This window comes from Theobroma umbraticum, unplaced genomic scaffold, assembly GCF_002168275.2.
Source record: "Theobroma umbraticum cultivar Fairchild unplaced genomic scaffold, ASM216827v3 scaffold_44.0, whole genome shotgun sequence".
In the NCBI taxonomy this organism is placed as follows: domain Eukaryota; kingdom Viridiplantae; phylum Streptophyta; class Magnoliopsida; order Malvales; family Malvaceae; genus Theobroma; species Theobroma umbraticum.
In genome coordinates, this window is record NW_018397255.1 from 7,371,156 (window position 1) to 7,388,676 (window position 17,521).

Sequence of the window (17,521 nt, forward strand, 5' to 3'; positions counted from 1 at the left end):
ACACTTTGATGTCTAATCATTTTATCTAAGTTACTTGACTTGATTTGAACTCTTGGATCTCAAACATAATGAAAATGTGAAAATTTTACAAACATTTTCAAACGAACAAACAAGTAAACCGATGTTAATTTTGATTTTTTTTCCATAAAAGAAATCCTTTTATTTATGAAATAAAAATTCACGAATAAAAGTAGGAGAAACCTTAATTTTGGGTTTCAAAGCAAGAAATTTTGGATGCCAATGTTGGCCACATCTCTTCAATTATTATGGTTGATTGGACAAAGGATAAAGAAACAGCTAGTGATTAAATCCAGTACCAATGCGATTGAAGTATATGTATGTAATGCACTGAAAACTTGAAAGCATCAAACCGCGTTTCTCTGGGCATGTAAATTCATTTACCTACCAGTACCAATAGCCTTTTCCTCATAATTTCTTTCCCACTACTTTTTTTTTTCTTTTTCTTTTTCTTGATGCAATTATTGAAAGATTCGTTTTGGGATTCTACTAGTCACCGCATGAATATAATTTTGAGAGAGAAGAAAAGATATTGGATCATAAGGTGAAATTAAATGTAGAGTATATTTCAGAGTTTTTAATATCAATAAATAAATGCCAACAGCAACAACACAATGCTTGTTTTGTGTCCATGGCTAATGGCTTAATGGCAGTGATATTGATCAAAAAAAAATATTCTTTGAATCCCGAAGAAGTAATGATTATTATTCAACCTCAAAGCCTGTCAAAGTCATGCTCACGGCAGCCTCCTTTACAGTGAATTTTATTGGTTCTTCATGATGTAATTGATTAGGGACTGCCTTCATTAGGCCAAAGGAGACTGCTTGCCGGAGAAAACTCAAATCATTATTACCATCTCCGTCCAATTAAATGCATAGTTATCATAAAACAGCCTAGGAGTCAGATGCATTAAGAATTGATCAATTTTCCGATTAGACCTGACTTAAAATCGAAATGGGGCCACTTTTATCCCTGTAATTTTACTATTTGATACTCCAAAAAACCCTCAATGGAAGTTGGGAATCATCACTAAAAGTTGCTTTGATGGGCGTGATTCACAGGAACGCGGATTTTCTACTCTCAAGACAACTACCTTTTCCTTTTAAACGCATGCAGGCTATTGAGGAATATAGAAAACTCCAGAAGCAGCATCTCTCCCCGTCCAACAAACTGTGACTGTTAGTGCTTCGTAAAATGAAAAAAGTCAATGTATAATCTTCTTTTTTTGAGTATGCTCCATATGTTTGGTCTATTTACCAGACGAATGGCAAATTTAACAGAGGACCTAATTTCGATCATGGCAGTATCCAAACCCATGAAACACAAGCAAGCAATTTGTATGTTCAGGTACAAATGTAACAGTCCCATACAGCCTCTACCCCGCAGCTTGAAAATCCCCAAAATCGTCATCCACTATGTCTTCTGTGCTCTCATCTTTTGCTGAGTCTGGGGCCTTATCGTTAGAAGTGCCCTCTAGGCTGAGATTTCGTGGTGAGCTTGTTGGAGATTTCTGACTGCTAGCTACAGGTGAAAGTGGTGCTAGTGGAGGTGGTGGTGGTTTGATGCTAATTTTGGGCCCTGTCCGGCTGCCCTTGTCCTCCAAAGAGAGATTGTCCACACCCTCCTCCAAAATCTTTGACTTCACACTGGAACCGCCTCTCTGAGCAATGAGCATCGTAAAGGGAGGAAAACTAGTTAAGATACTTGTATATAAAATGATTAATTATTAAAACTTGTTAACAATAAATAGACAGGCATACATTCTTTATTTGGAGTACAAGGGTCTCCCCATCCTTTAGACTGTAGTCAACTGAGGAAGTTTTCTGGAATTGCTGCTCCATCTCTTCCGCGGTTTTCTTTTTGTTCAAATATCTTCAATAACAATTTAAGAAAGTGCACAGTTTAATAAAACTACGGAACTCATTCAAAAGTAGAAGATTATTCTTTGCACAATCTGCAGTACGAGCCACTATGAAATCCGATAACATAAAGCATATGATATGAGAGAAACTGCATAAAGGTATATGAGAAAGTACTTCATATGGTCATGCAAGGCTGCTTGGAAATCATAAGCCTCTGTTCTTTCTCGAAATCCAATGCCAATGAAAGCATGACGAAGGCGACCACCTGCATGACTTCTGAATTAATAAACACAATATCTTAAAAATTAAATACCAATAGAAAAAAGTGAAGTGAAAAACATCAATCATCATCATCATCCCAACACAGTTAAATGTTTTGAAATGGGAACCGCAGAAAAAAGTTTTAGCATTTTACTCAAAGCAGATGCGGAAATAATTTTGTGCACAGAAAAAACCACAAACAGTGATTTATAATATTAGAATGGATCAAAAATTAAGAAGGTTGCTGGGTATTTAAGCATTTTGAGTCAATTATACTCCACATAAGTTGAGCAAAAATATGCAAATGAACACAATTAGACTATAAAGAGAACAAGAACCAATTCAAATAACCATAGCTCAATGACAACATCTAGAACAGTCAGAACCACATATTAGACATTTATTCTTTCTTTAGGATGCCAGACCCCAAAGATGAATTCTTTCTTTTTCTGGCTTTGGCTGTCAAAATCACATACACATGGACATAAAATCAGGGAATGTTGGATGTTTCTAGATGCTTGATGCAGAAGATAAATTGACAGCATATGGGAAGATCCAAATATGAAACAAGAGTTAAAAGCATAAGCAGGGCACCTTTTCCCTTGGCTTACTCATAATGTTTCTTAGTAATGCAATCTGAAATTAATAGGCACTGGAGCATATCATGATGCATTAGCTACTGACATATATTTCACTAATAAAAATCTCATTTAAAGAGTTTAATTATTAATCACGAGGACAAGATACTTTCAAAAGTTGGTAAACCAATTTGACGGATTCTCATGACAGAAGAGTCTGGGTTGCTTTTATATGGAACAGAAAAATGAAAAAGAAAGAGAGAGGCAGAACATAATCAAGGAAGTAGGCAGATGTGTGGTAGCCTGGCTCCTGCTTGATCAAACTACATGACAGTTCTTCTGAAGTTTGTTCACTATCTATCAATAAAACTTCCTGTGAAATACTTCTCTGCTTTTTCTTTTGCTAAGTTGAAGAAATGGGGAAAAGAAAAGAAGGGTAAAAAAGAGAAGTGGCAAGAATTTCATATGGTAATGCCATACACATTGTTAGAGAACATCAAAATAAAAAAAGATTCATAGGAAAAGATAAAATGAGATACTAATCAAAAGTAAATTTGAAAGAACAGAAGCAAAATCACTTTGAAAGAATCGAAGCAAAATTACTTACCAATATTCTCTTCAATTCGAAGAACAAAATATCTGCAGAACAGATACCCTTGAGATAATGCATTGCATCATAAACAAAAGCAATATGAAAGCACTGCACATGCATCAACATGTAATGTAATGCTTATTTGTACATACCTACTGCTATCAATTACAGGTTCCACTGGATGCGGCTCTCCATTTCTCAGAAATGCTCGAGCATATAATTCACCTATGAAGATGTAGTAAATTGAAGCAGAAACCAATTATCTAATAATAAGATAAATACAACATAAATGTTGCCCTACAAATTACAAAACTAAGTTTACCGGAAGACTTGTCTTCAAGCCTGATAATGCACTCTTCTCCCTTGCTAATGATTTTCAAAATTCCCTCCCATGCCCATTTGTTGACATTCCATTCATCAGCCCTGAAATAAACTTCAGATGAATAAACATGCATCTCCACACCAGAAAGAAATAGAAAAAGCCCACATGTTAATCAATGCCAATTGATCTAACAAGAAGATTGCCAACAGTAAATTCAGCACATAACCTAATTGTTGTAGGTATTCGCATCCAATATAGTGCTTTCCCTGATAAGATTTTTTACCCTACCCCCTGTCAGCAGGTTAAGGAGATTTCCTTAGCTAATAAAACACAATTGTTTTCATGGATCAACAAGATTTATTTGAAAATTTTCAGGGAAAAAATTAAACATAAAAGATTTCTCTCTCTGTTAATTACATAATGAATTTCAATTTCAGAAATTGTCTGAGTAGAAGCAAGCCAGCACCAAGACAGAAAACAAACAAAATGAAAAAAAAAAAAAACAAAGGGTTCAACTAACATGATGACAATACTTCTCCAAAAACAAATAATAATAATAATAACATGATAACAAACAAAACAGTTTTCAATATCGAGTTCTCAATAGTGTTCCCATTATTATCACCAAACTTTCTCATATTGTATTGAAATTGCAAGGTAAACTAATGGAAGAGAATAATAACAGCAATACAAAGAGAAAAAGAATGATAGGTAAGGTTTTTAGCTTCCTTGCTGCAAACAGCACATGGTAAACACAGCATAATGCAAAAGATATCATTCACATTCATGCTTCTTGCATATTTGGTATCATATCTTGACAAGCTGGCCAACTACCTGTAGGAGGCTGCACTTTTCCTTGGAGGTATCTGCAGAAATAATGCGTTGAATTAGTTTGACATTATAGCGAGCATATAGGGAATGAGAATAAAAGTGAGAAAATGTCATAAGGTTGAAATTTCACAAATATAGGACATTAGGTGATTAGGGTTTATGGCAGTATTCTGATCTTGATTCTTGAGAAAACAGAGAAAATTAAATACAGACAAAAAGAAAAGAAGCAATCCCTGGGCTTCAAACCTAGGATTAACAACCTTGACTTAAAACAACACCAAAACTAAATAAAACTGAATGCCAATAGCATGAATAAAACACAAACTAAGACTTGAGCCTCAAAATCTGCAATTTCAAGCAATCCAAAAAATTGCAAAAGCACACCTGACCCCTGAAACTGAAGAAAACAGAGAACAGAATAAGAACCTGAAACTTCAACTCAACTCAAAGGCAACTAATAAGCCCTACTCAAGCTCCCAACTAAGCTTCTCACCACTGGAATTGTACCAAGTTAAGGCTTGGGCATGAGAACCCCCCTTGCACACCTTGTAAACACCTTTGGAGGCTGCTGCCAGTATACTCTATCAGCACTTCTATTTGTCTCATAAAGTCAGCCGAAGCAAAATATTCAAAAATTGCATCATTTTTAGTGCATATGGCTTAGTAAGAACCAGTTTCGTTGGTTTTTGACCAACTAAAACATGAAAAATTGTCATAGTGTTGGCACAAAATGCAAATATAGATTCAAAATGGGGTAAAAATATTGAATGACCAATAAAAAGCATTTTTATCAGACAACTTATATTGATGTGAGAGCATCTCCTGGAAAGTTCAAACATCCAGCTATATATTTTGAATGTAAAATCTTGAATTTAACAGGTTTATTCATTACACATCTTGGAGTAGCAGCAATTTTAGATACAGTGTCCAGATTAATTGTGAACTCTGTACTAATCTAAAAGGTCAAAAATACAAGCTGTATACAATTGCAAAGCTTGTTAAGTCTAGTTCTTGATGATTCAAACTGTGCAGGAATTGGAGCTGCTACACCAAACAATGATTCCGAATCTAAAATATCCAACAAAACTACACTCCTCATAAAATTGCGAAACTAAAGAATCTACATTAAAGTTGAGCACAAAAAATTCAACCGCCCTAGAAACCCACCTAAGTTTTAAACATATTGGAAGGAACACGACATCTATTTTGAGTTCCATTGAAATCATTCTTAACGTTAATTAATTATATATATACCCAATTTTTGAATCTCAATCTCGATCCAGTACTAAACCAAATAAAAATCAGATAAAATCATGTGAATTTAGTCTGATCCCAAAATCCCAACAGGGACAACAGATTGAGATTCGTGTCTGAGTGCGTGTGTATAAGGAGTCGAGAGTAAAAAGAGGAAGAGAAAGGGCACTGACCAAGTAAACATAACATTCAGATACTTGAAAGAGGACAAGTTCTAACGCTTCCGCAGTCTCCTCGCTCTCATCAACGTTGCCTTCCTCCTTTGCTGCCTTGCCCTTGGGCTGGTTTTCCTTCTCCATCATCTACGCTCTCAATCTCAAACTCGGCTTGAGTACAAGGGAAGCAAACCAAAAACTTCACTCAGCTTGGGACTAGATAGGTAAGTTTCCAAATTTCTTATGAAAATACTATGTTGTCTCCCAATTTTGCTTTCTATAGTCACTAACACAACACAAACAGACTTCTTCCTTCTTTCTGTCTCTTGCTATTATTTTCTTTTTATTAATTCAATTTTTTTCCTTTCGACTCTCTCTCTCTCTCTCCCTCTTTTCATAAATATTTGTAAAGGAATTCAAGCTTTACAACTGATCAGATGTCTCCGTTGCCGGGCAGACCTAACCGGGTCTCACTCAAAGCCGAACCCACCAAACCCGAATTTGGTCCAAGCCGTTCCTTTTTTGTTCCGTTCATTTAATTATATTATTATTAAAAATATTAAATTATATTTTATGTTAATATTTTTAAATATATTTTAATTAAAATTAAATAAAAATATTTTTATTAATAAAAGAGTAATTTAATTAATCCAGCTGAACTCTGAACACATTCATGAGTTTAAACGAATAACTTGACTTTTGAACACGTTTCCTACTCATACAGAAGTGTACTAATAAATAACATGAACAAACATTTATTTTTAGTGAAGTCATACACTTTAACCTTTATTCTACAACTAGCTTTTGTTGTCCCAGTGTGGAAGTGTTTATTATCAAGTTAAATTCAATTGACATTTTGAAGATATAGATTCAATTATATTTAACATTAAATTTTTTTAAAAAAATATTTTTATTTAATATTTGAAACATATTTTAAAATTAAAATAAAAATAAAATAAAAATATAATAATATTCTTGAGCTAAGTCAAGCTTGAAGGTCATGTCTTCTAATTATTAATTATTGATTCTTTTTTAGAAACTCTATTAATTATGGATTTGAATAATTATTTTTAATTATATTTCAAAAAAATATTATTATTACTATTATTTTTTACCCTGAACAGTAAGCTTTCTCACTTTGATCACTGAACACCAGTGGAATTGAATAACTTAAATGATGAAGCTCCATCTTTCCTTTGCTTTCTGCCTCTGCCTGTGCCTCGTCTTCATCTAATGACTTTCACTTTCTCACAAGTCAAACGGTTGGATCCCCTTATTGTTACAATGCATGAGCCATGAAGATAACAAATTGTTCCTAGCCCAGAAACGCGTTTCACTTTCCTATTTTGATTGTAACCCATATTCATTTCCAAGTTTCCCAGAACAGCTACAGTAGATGTCTTCTTTATCAAAGACCTCCTGGCCTCTACATTTTCAGTTTGCTTTAATTTATCACTGACTCTCTCTCTTCTATGGCACCTTTTATTCTTTCCCTATTTTGCAAAGACAATGAGATTGATGCAGGGTGGTAATGGAGTCAACACAGGTTGGAGTAAATCTAAAAGTACTATTTAAATGTCTCTGTCTCACGAGATTTAAACAAGTTACACAGTTACAATAATAAATTCCTTATGCTCCAACTTGTTGGTTTTTCTCCTGTTTTGGGTTACAACAACAACACTACTGAACAGCAGGAATTAATAAATTTAAAAAAATTTTGAAGCCATTGAACTCTGAGTTGCTTGTACATAAAAGTATGGGATCATGTGTACCTCACCACATCCTCAGTGCAGAAGCTCCCAATGAGACCTCTAAATATCATCTGAAGCCACTAGTAAGAAGTCAAAGGCTTGCAATTTGAACTCGGAAATGGTTTTGCTAGGCTCAACAATGCAGATGAATTTGAAAACAAACTCTCATAGGTAGTTTCCATCTTATGAAAATACTCATACTCGTTGATGAGGCACTGTTGCAGTCATGGTCATGTGCCGCGGATCTGTAAGCACTGTTTGAATATTGACAAAGCCAACTTCTCTCAACCTTCCTTCCAGATCAGTGAGGTAGTATTCATTCAAAAATGGTTCTGTACTTTTCAGCAATGTGAAAAGAGCTGGGGACAATTCCTGAAAGAAACAAAATCCAAATTAACATGGCAGTGTTCATTGATTTTCTTGTTCAAAGCAATACAACCATCCTCGCAAGTTTCTATCTTGGAATGAGATTTACTTACATACAAATTCTTTTACGGTGATTCTAGTCATCTTTCCAGCCAAAATAAACCTTTGGCAAAATTTTGCTGTATCTAAAGTTTGAAATGCTACGAGTAACCTTTCACTTGAAAGTATATGTGCACACTAAGTTCCAAGGCTTTATAATAAGATTATTTCATAATGTACAGTTCTTGCAGAGTTGCAGTGGTTTACATCTCAAGTTGCAACCAACACTGAATTTATTGGTAAATGATAGATTTGAGAAATTCTTCATAAAATTATATTAGTTCATGCTAAGATGATAACTTAAGACTTATGATTTTCCCTTTATTCTTGGAATGGCACCAACTTCTTTATCAGAATTTCTAATTCCTCAACTAAGCATACAGACAAAATTATCTGCTTTCAAACTTTTAGCATCCTCAATGTTTCTGTCAAAACAAAAATTGTATAAATTAAACCACATCCCTAACGCCTATAATATATTGACAACTGAGAATACCAGCTAAGCGGTAGATTAGCAGGGCAAATTAAGGATTAGGAAATGCACCTGAAGGATCTTTGACTTTGGCTGCACAAGGAAGAAAGTTAAAATTAAAATAAGAAGGGTTGTTGCAGCCGAAAGAAGGACCATTTGTAAACAAAGTGTAGTTATGGTAATTTACCGACTGGTCAGTCAAAACAATTGTGCCTCCAGGTCTCAGCAATCGGAATGCTTCAGTCACTAAAGCGATTATTGCTCTTTCAGGACATTCATGAAACTGCACACATTTAGATATAGTCTCATTCTCACTAACCAAAAATTCTTAATTTCATTAATTGACAAAAATCTTTAGAAAATACAAGAGAAACAGAGAGCCCTAGGTAGCTATAGCCTATAGTACTATTTTTGGCATGATGAATGATGAGCTTAAAATTCTATAATAATAGGTTACAGACTCCTACTAACTATAAATTACTATAAGATTAATTAATATAAACTATAAGTTTGATTGAAATAAGGATATCAATCATCAGTAAAATTATAATTCTTTTCTCCTCAATTTGTGTTTTCAGCTTGATATTTCTATACAAATGCAAAGATTTCATGACAAGGACTTTATTTTCAATAATTATCATTACAAAATATTTACTAAGAAAAAGGAGTTGTTCATAAAGTACAGTTAATAATTGCCTTTTGAGTTAGAGAGAAGGAAGCAACTAGAGAACCAGGGAAATGCAGTAGAGATACAAGCTTCCCAGAATACGAACCACAGAGGAAAGTACCCTTGGATGATTTAATGTTCTTAGCTAAGAGGGCATGATCAAACCCCATTTGTACAATCTAGGAATCATATTGAATTCCACAATTATAAAAGAACAGGATTCTTGTTTAAAACAAGCGTTCGAAATAGTTTGCAATCATGAGGGAAGTAAAATATAGAATTTTCTCTGCCCTTGAAGAAAGTATGCACCTTCAGCTTCCAGCTTTCATAAATAAAGGTTTGACAGAATTTTCTAACTCTGATAAAATAAGAGAAACTTACTAGAACTATTTACCATTGTTTGCTGAATGGTGAAAGGAATTTTTATTTTCAACCAACACCTCACAGCTATAGTGCTGTATTATTTAAAACCTTACAAATAAAGAGGATACAATGTACACTTGGAGCATCTTAAGATTGGTTTGGTAAGACACACTGTTTCAGTTAGTTCATTTCCTCCCTCAACATGTCTGTTAACTCTCTCTCTCTCTCTCTCTCTCATATACACACATGCACAACATCAAAAGTATCGAAAATCATTTTTTGACCACATAATTGGAACCATACAGCTAGAAACTCTTTTGATTTTTTAATTTTCAAATTCTCTTAATCCTTCATATCATGATTTTGTCCTCAACTAAATGAGCTAAATTGGAAGGACACATTTGGTTTGCAACTTCAAGATCACGAAAAGATAAGTTTATCTTGACAGAAAACCAGATTAATGCCTAATATTATAGTTCTAACTTCAGAAGGAAAAAAAAAGGGTAATTGTTATGAGGATTTGCAAAATTGATTTATGATTCAATGAATTTGGAGAACTGGCCAACCTACGCTATCGAATTCCAAATATACATTTGAATTATGGGGGGAAAAACTTGGAAAATTAAAGCTCTGTTTCTCCATATTATGTAGTAGACTTATAGGACATATAGTCATTCCCAGAAAAATTTAAGAAGGTTAAAACAAACTACATGAAAAGGTTAAGAGAAGACATACCACATAAGCAAAAGAAACAAGATCAAATGATTTTGAGGGCAAGCCTGTGTCTTCTCCAGCTGCATGTATCCATCTGATGGGATTCTCTCGAGGGGCTCTTTTCTTTTCCTTGAATTGAGCTACAGAAAGAAAGTAAGGTGACAGATCTAGTCCCTGTAGCATTGCATCAAGATACTCATGGACATGAGGTTCCATCCATGTATTAAAGACCAAATGTACTATGAACAGTAATCATTAAAGTTTTACGAGCATGTCAATACAAATGTGAGCCATATCATAAGGCTGCTTAAATTGCTATTTTTCCGTCTTATAGTTACAAGTCTTTATCTTGTAAAACATGTCTTATGGTAAGTTTCCATAAATAAATATATGCACTTACAATGACTTTAGCGGAAGGGAATTTATCAGCAAGAAATCTTGTGCTCACACCGACAGAACATCCAATATCTAGAATATTTTCAATTGTGGATCCTGAATGTTTCATATGATGTTGTTCAATTACTTGAAGCCAATTTCCACGCAATTCTTTAGTTGCTTCCTCAATTGATGAAGCATGTGGCATAGCTCTTCTCGCAACAGACATGGTTGCAACCTCTGCTTCAGCTGCAGCCTGCCATCACACTAGCAATCTTGCAAGTTAAAATCCTTTCATCTTCTTTTTTTTCCTTTACACTGTAAGAAATGCTTTCCTTCTTAACGATTTTCTTATAGAGGTAAGAGAATTCTTCAAAAAAAATTCCTTTTGAAAAAGATTCTTCCATTTGTGAAAATCACAAAATTAACAGTACCAGTTAAAGTAGAAGCATGACACATAGTCAATATTAGAGCAGAAATCTTCATGCCAAGAAATTTAAACCATTGAGAATTGAAGAGAGCTAAGAGCATTTAAACATCAGCAACTTTAGGTAGTCACTGGTCAAGAATCAAACAAACGGGCACATATTAGAGATACAATATGGTCTTAATATTAGTTAGACAAATAACCGGAAATGTAGTGCTAATTTGTCTCGGTATATTGGGCTAGAAGACAAGTGGCCCTCGATATCTTTCAAGCAAAACAAACAAGTAGCTCTCATCCCCTACCTTGTCCCCTTGTATTCCCTGTGCTAAAAGAAAGAAAGAAATCATCTTCACTCTTCAGCCGCTACAGTGACAGGGGAGTGAAGAGTTTCAAGAAAACTTAAGATGAACGCTGAATACTTACCAACCAAGAAAGATTGCCCTCGTCATATGCATGAAAAGGACTCAGATAATCTGTTCCAAAAACACAATAGCTTTGGCGATTATTAATTTGTTTGAATGATTAAAAGAACAAATAACACACAACATTTAGCAGAATGCAAACCACCTAGAACAGAACTTACATATAATCATCTAATCAAGCAGCCTCTACATAGTTTGAGATTCAGAGTTTGAAAGTTAAGGTCCAATTTTCAAGGTTACTGAATCTTCATTCATATATGCATAGTTGATACTTGATAGTTAGGTTTGTACGAAGCATTTTTATGAAAATTCCAGTCTTAAAAGATGTTTACATGGTACTTGGATTGTTTGTGTTCTGCTTTCTCTTAAATCATTCAAGGAAAAAAAGGAGAGAATTACATACAATCTGGGTATTGGAGAGAGGGGTTCTCAATGCTGTGCAGCTCCTTATAAACATCTGATTCCAGAATCTCCCTCGACATCTCCCTCCAAGGAATGTTGTTCTTCTCCGCTGTACTGTTGGATAGATATTATAACATACGCTTTAAAGTCAAGGAGTAAAAAAGAATTTTGGGTAGTCTTCGCATAATGCATTTGAATCACTAACAATACATTGAAGTTCAAAAGCTGCTCCCTTAATGCAATATTGTGACAGAGAGAAATAACCTGATGAGGACTTGTCGGGCACCAAGCTTGAGCAGAGAGTAAAGGGGCTTAAAGGAAACAAGAACTTTTACAAGGCGAGAGAGAGGGGTCTCTCCAGCCCATTTTGGCATTTCTAGATTTCCCTCCTCGTATGCTATTGCTACTTGGTCTGGGGCTGCCATCCGAACATGAACCGCTAGATCTCTTCTGCCATTTGCGCTTGCCCTTCCTCCATGTCTTGCTCTTGCTCTTCCACTTGCTGCTGAAGATGCAAGAAAAAGCTTCTGAGAAGATGCACACAGCGCCATTAATGCAGATTAATCTCAGTTGCAGTTGCAGAGGGAAGAAAACCAAGGCTTTCCGGTACAAGCAATCCCAGGATTTCCCGACCGATAACAGCAGCACTTGCTTAGTCATTTTTTATTGCCACGTCATTAACCCCGAATCTTCGTCAGCCTATTCTGTACTACCACGTGGACAAAACAACAAACTTTATCTGCTTCTTTGATTTTCTTTTTTTTTTTTGCAATATTTATTCCGTCTACTGTGTAACTAAAAAAAATACTCAGATATATATTTAATTATTATATGTAAGAAAATAAAAATAAAATAATTAAATTAATATATCTATATTTGTTGGATAAGCAAAGAGTATTACTACTAATCCTTTTACAGATTAAATTAATACATTTAAGTTTTTTTGTACTATTAGTAGGGCAAGGCACTTATGGTGTGGATGTTACACTAATTTCTTTCTTATACTATATATATCATATATGAATATATTTATATAACGTTTATATATTGAGTCAATGTAAACCTGCCGGTCCAACTTTCACTTTAACCTTTTTAATTGTACCGCAACCAAGCTCTGAATATACTCATTTATTAACAAAACTAAATTGGTGACAGGATTGACAGTCAATTTTAAATTTTTCATTATTATATATATAAAATTTGATATATATAAAATATAATAAAATTATTATTTAATTATTTGTCTAAAATCTTAAATTCTATATATATATATATATATATATATATCCAAATGATAGCCTCCCTTGCTTATCAGTCATCCTGCTCTTTTCTAATGTCTAGTTTCTTTACCTTAAATTAGGGTAAGTAAAATCAAACTAAATTAATTAATTATTTAAATTAAATACAAATTGAATAAAATAACTTAGTTTAATTAATTTATTAGTTTAATTGGTATAAAATATTTGGTTCAATTAGTTTTTTGGTTGGTTTTCGAATTTAAAGTTTTTAAACCAATTCACCCAAAAAATTAAGCTAATTTTTATATATACTTTATATATTATATTTGTTTATATATTAAGAAGAATTGATAGTAAAATTAATTAATAATATACTTAAAATATATCAATTTATTATATATATGTATACAAATCATAATCATAGTAATTTAATTTTAATTATATATATTTTTTATTTATAAATCTATTTTAATATAAAATAAAATATATTTTAAATAATATAACTTATACGTTAATATTGTAATATATGATAGTAAAAATCTTACATATTAATATGTTTTGATTATTACATCTTAATAATATTTTGTAATATAAAATTTTATGAATATATATAAGTGTATAAACATTATATATATATATATTTAATTTATACATAAGTATTACTATAACTTATAGTAAATTTATTTATATAATTATATTTAATAATCTTATTAATTATTACTTTAGGTATTATAATATATTATTTATAATTAATTATTATTTATACAAACTTTGAGATAAATCATTATAACATATAAGTTGTCTAACTAATTTCATATATACATAATAAAATAATATTATATATATTTAATTTATACATAAGTGTTACTGTAATTTATAATAGATTTTATTTATATGATTACACTTAATAATTTATTAGTTATCACGTTAATTTTTTTAACATATTATTTATAATTAATTATTATTTATACTTTAAAATATTATAACATATAAGTTGTGCCATTGATTTCATATATATAATAAAGTAATATATTATATATACATATATTTAATTTATACTTAATTTGTATATTTATAATTATAGGTAAAATTTATAAATTTTAATAATATAATTTAAAAATAAAAGTGATAAAATTTTGATCGGTTGATTTAAAATCAAACCGATCAAATCAATTTTATGTTTGATCGGTTTGATTTTTTTTATAGTTGATCAATTTTTTTAAAAAAATAAATTTATTTAATGATTAGATATGATAAATTAACCCATCAAATTCATCCATTTGTTCCCTCTACTTTAAATGGATACCCTTATTTGGCAAGAAAAAGCACTCCTCCTATCTTATCTGCATCTCCTTGGAATTACCAAATTCCCATTTAAGGCTCCCAAGGGATTGTAACCGTAGATTACTGAGTCACATGGCCAAGCAGCATGGCTGACGCAACAAAGACCAAACACTAACCGCACACTGGGTCAACACAAACTTTAGCTGCCAAAAAATATATATATGCTTTCACTTTCATACAAAATTTTGAAACTTTCAAGCCTCATGTACTTGGTAATGACTCCTAATACACCACCAGCAGCAGCTGCCCTTCCAGAGTGTTGTCGATAGAAAATTATATAAGAGTTGAAGACTGGTTAAGCGGCCAAGTGTCAAGCATCAACATGCATGCAAAGAAATAATATCAGCTTTGCGGCTACTGTGTTGGAAGCAAGGGTGGTTGGGTGTGTTAGCTCATCTTCTCTTTTGTGTATCTCCCTATTCTCCATATCTTTGGTCCTTCTTTTGAGTGCCTTCTAATGGAGCTACCCACAAAGGCACCGGATTCTAGAGACAAGAAAACCCAGTATACAATAAAGACCAAGAAGCTTTCCTACTGGTTATCTAGGCGGGTTGATGACTTCAGTTGGTTTTTCAGGAAGGATGGCACTGCTAATAAAAGAATTTTGAAAAATGTGGACTGTGAAGCTAGACCTGGGGAAATCATGGCAATTGCTGGTCCGAGCGGGGCTGGCAAGACAACTTTGTTGGAAGTACTAGCAGGAATGATCCCACTGAGTAGGCTTTCTGGTAATGTTCTTGTAAATAACCAGCCGATGGATCCTAGACACTTCCGGAGGTTATCAGGTTATGTTACCCAAGATGAGATTCTCTTCCCGCTCCTAACTGTCGAAGAAACACTCATGTACAGCGCACGTCTGAGGTTGCATAATGGGCAAATGGCTGCAGCCAGAGTAAGAGACCTACTAGAGGAGCTTGGATTAGAGCACGTTGCCAAAGTTAGAGTTGGTGGGGAATCAAACCGTCGCATTTCAGGTGGAGAGAAACGTAGAGTCTCAATTGGGGTTGATCTAGTTCATGACCCGGCTGTTCTTTTGATTGATGAACCAACATCAGGACTGGACTCAGCATCAGCCCTTCATGTAGCATTGTTGCTGAAATCCATGGCTGTGAAACAAGGGAAGACAATTGTTTTAACCATCCATCAACCTGGTTCCCGAATTCTCGAGCTGTTTGACCAAGCTTTGCTATTATCAAATGGCACTGTTCTTCATCATGGATCCCTGCATCTCCTTGAGCAGCGTCTTGAATTATCAGGTCATTCCATTCCTCGGCACATTAACATTCTCGAGTTTGCCATCGAGGTGAAAGAAGCCCTGGTGCTAGACGCTGAAGAAAGCCAAGAAGAGGAGAATGCTGATCTAGAACAAGGTTGTGAAGATATTAGAAGAAATCCTCAGCTCAGTAATATCGGAGAAACTAATATTTGTTACGCCAACCCTCAATTCAAGGAGGTTTTAATATTGGGTCAGAGATTTTCCAATAACATTTACAGAACAAAACAGCTTTTCGCAGCAAGATCATTACAAGCAGTACTTGCCGGTGTTGTGCTTGGCACTATATTCATGAACGCAGCTAGTGATTCAATGAGATTTAAGCTACAAACACAGATTGGCTTTTTTGCCTTCAGCCTCACCTTCCTGCTCTCATCCACAACAGAAGGCCTACCAATATATTTGCAAGAGAGAAGAATTTTGATGAGAGAAACCTCAAGGGGAGCATATAGAATCTCTTCTTATGTCCTATCAAACACTCTAGTATTCCTTCCTTTCTTGTTAATTGTGGCTTTGCTGTACACCATCCCTGTATACTCGCTAGTAAGACTGAGGAGGGAAATCGATGCGTTTCTTTATTTTTCACTGGTGGTCTGGATGGTGGTTCTAATGTCAAATTCTTTTGTAGCATGTTTCAGTGCACTTGTTCCAGATTTCATCATGGGAACATCTCTGATCGCTGGCCTGATTGGATCCTTTTTCCTATTCTCTGGCTATTTCATATCAAAAGAGGACATACCAAGGTGTTGGATTTTCATGCACTACTTGAGTCTCTTCAAGTATCCCTTCGAGTGTTTTATGATCAATGAGTATGGAGGAGAGAAGGGCCAGAAGAGATGCTTGAAGATTGTGGAAGGAGAGTGCTACCTCTATGGCGAAGGGTTTCTGATGCAGCAAGGTCTTAAAGAGTCACAGAAATGGAGTAATATCGTTGTCATGTTGGGTTTCATTGTTGGGTACAGAATTCTGAGCATTTTTATTTTAAGTTACAGGTCCTGTAGAACAAAAAGTTAAAGGGCTTTCTGCTGTGAAGTAGACTTGAAATGAGTTGCTTGTTTCCTTCAGCTTCTTCCATATAACATTCACAGAACTCTTTAATGATAATTAACATAACTTTATTGAAACTCATGCTAGTTTCAAAACATCCCTAACAATTAATGTGACTTTCACTCCCTAAGAGAAAACATTATCATTCGAAATACTATTGTGATGCAATGGATCTTGTGCTCAGTGAGTAAGAACTTCAAATTACCAACAAGAATCAACAGCCACTGTTTCTATGCACCTGCTCCAATATCCAGCTAACCGAGATGCAGAATTACACAGGACTCCCACAATCCAAGCACTTCCAAGTTCCAATTTAACATGAATTTCACATCCCCAAAAGAAGAAAAAGAATAAGAAGAAATGATTTCATGTATTTCAGATAGTCAGCACCATCAGTCAGAATTTTTTTGCTAATAGAAATGGAGCTTAATGGCAGTGTGAAACAGGAATGGTGATTGTGGTACTATGACATACTGGTGTTAAACCTGAAGGGGAAAGGATCATAAAGATGAGGGATCAAGAACAAAATTCCCTGCGCTGAGAACTACTTTTACCATGCTGATGTCTACCGAGAAAAAGGAAAAAGGGTGACAATGCAGAAGAAATATCATACTAGGAGAACAATCCTAAGCATTATCTGCCAAGAGTTCCCCCTACTCTAATACATCTCATTTCAAAAACTGACTCT

At 34.0% G+C, this 17,521-nt stretch overlaps 2 protein-coding genes and 1 pseudogene across 2 annotated transcripts; 1 reads left to right on the forward strand and 2 right to left on the reverse strand.

The window, feature by feature from the left end:
* Window positions 1-1,201: 1,201 nt before the first annotated feature.
* On the reverse strand, window positions 1,202-6,349 carry LOC110409288 (Adaptin ear-binding coat-associated protein 1 NECAP-1). Its single transcript, XM_021418585.2, has 8 exons — window positions 5,892-6,349; window positions 4,468-4,499; window positions 3,634-3,734; window positions 3,464-3,536; window positions 3,327-3,358; window positions 2,055-2,145; window positions 1,779-1,890; window positions 1,202-1,678 (listed from the first exon to the last, which is right to left on the reverse strand). The coding sequence occupies exons 1-8, from the start codon at window positions 6,018-6,020 to the stop codon at window positions 1,394-1,396; spliced, it is 855 nt and encodes a 284-aa protein (XP_021274260.1). The 5' UTR covers window positions 6,021-6,349; the 3' UTR covers window positions 1,202-1,393.
* Window positions 6,350-7,426: 1,077 nt separating this feature from the next.
* LOC110409029 (uncharacterized) lies at window positions 7,427-12,555 on the reverse strand. Its single transcript, XM_021418240.2, has 8 exons — window positions 12,196-12,555; window positions 11,933-12,045; window positions 11,531-11,580; window positions 10,706-10,936; window positions 10,327-10,479; window positions 8,749-8,844; window positions 8,634-8,654; window positions 7,427-7,996 (listed from the first exon to the last, which is right to left on the reverse strand). Exons 1-8 carry the CDS (start codon window positions 12,480-12,482, stop codon window positions 7,820-7,822), a joined length of 1,128 nt encoding a protein of 375 aa, XP_021273915.1. The 5' UTR covers window positions 12,483-12,555; the 3' UTR covers window positions 7,427-7,819.
* A 2,318-nt stretch (window positions 12,556-14,873) lies between these two features.
* On the forward strand, window positions 14,874-17,287 carry LOC110409255 (ABC transporter G family member 10 pseudogene; annotated as a pseudogene).
* The last annotated feature ends 234 nt before the right edge of the window (window positions 17,288-17,521 follow it).

Bases quoted from the DNA above. Each gene is read 5' to 3' on its own strand.
- LOC110409029 (XM_021418240.2), bottom strand. From the start codon at position 12,482: ATGGCGCTGTGTGCATCTTCTCAGAAGCTTTTTCTTGCATCTTCAGCA. The intron at 12,046-12,195 runs GTTATTTCTCTC...TCTATCCAACAG, and splicing joins GCCCGACAAGTCCTCATCAG to TACAGCGGAGAAGAACAACA. The intron at 10,937-11,530 runs GTAAGTATTCAG...GTGTGATGGCAG, and splicing joins AGGGCAATCTTTCTTGGTTG to GCTGCAGCTGAAGCAGAGGT.
- LOC110409288 (XM_021418585.2), bottom strand. From the start codon at position 6,020: ATGATGGAGAAGGAAAACCAGCCCAAGGGCAAGGCAGCAAAGGAGGAA. The intron at 3,735-4,467 runs GTAGTTGGCCAG...AGTTTATTTCAG, and splicing joins AAAAGTGCAGCCTCCTACAG to GGCTGATGAATGGAATGTCA. The intron at 1,679-1,778 runs GTATGCCTGTCT...CTCATTGCTCAG, and splicing joins TTGTACTCCAAATAAAGAAT to AGAGGCGGTTCCAGTGTGAA.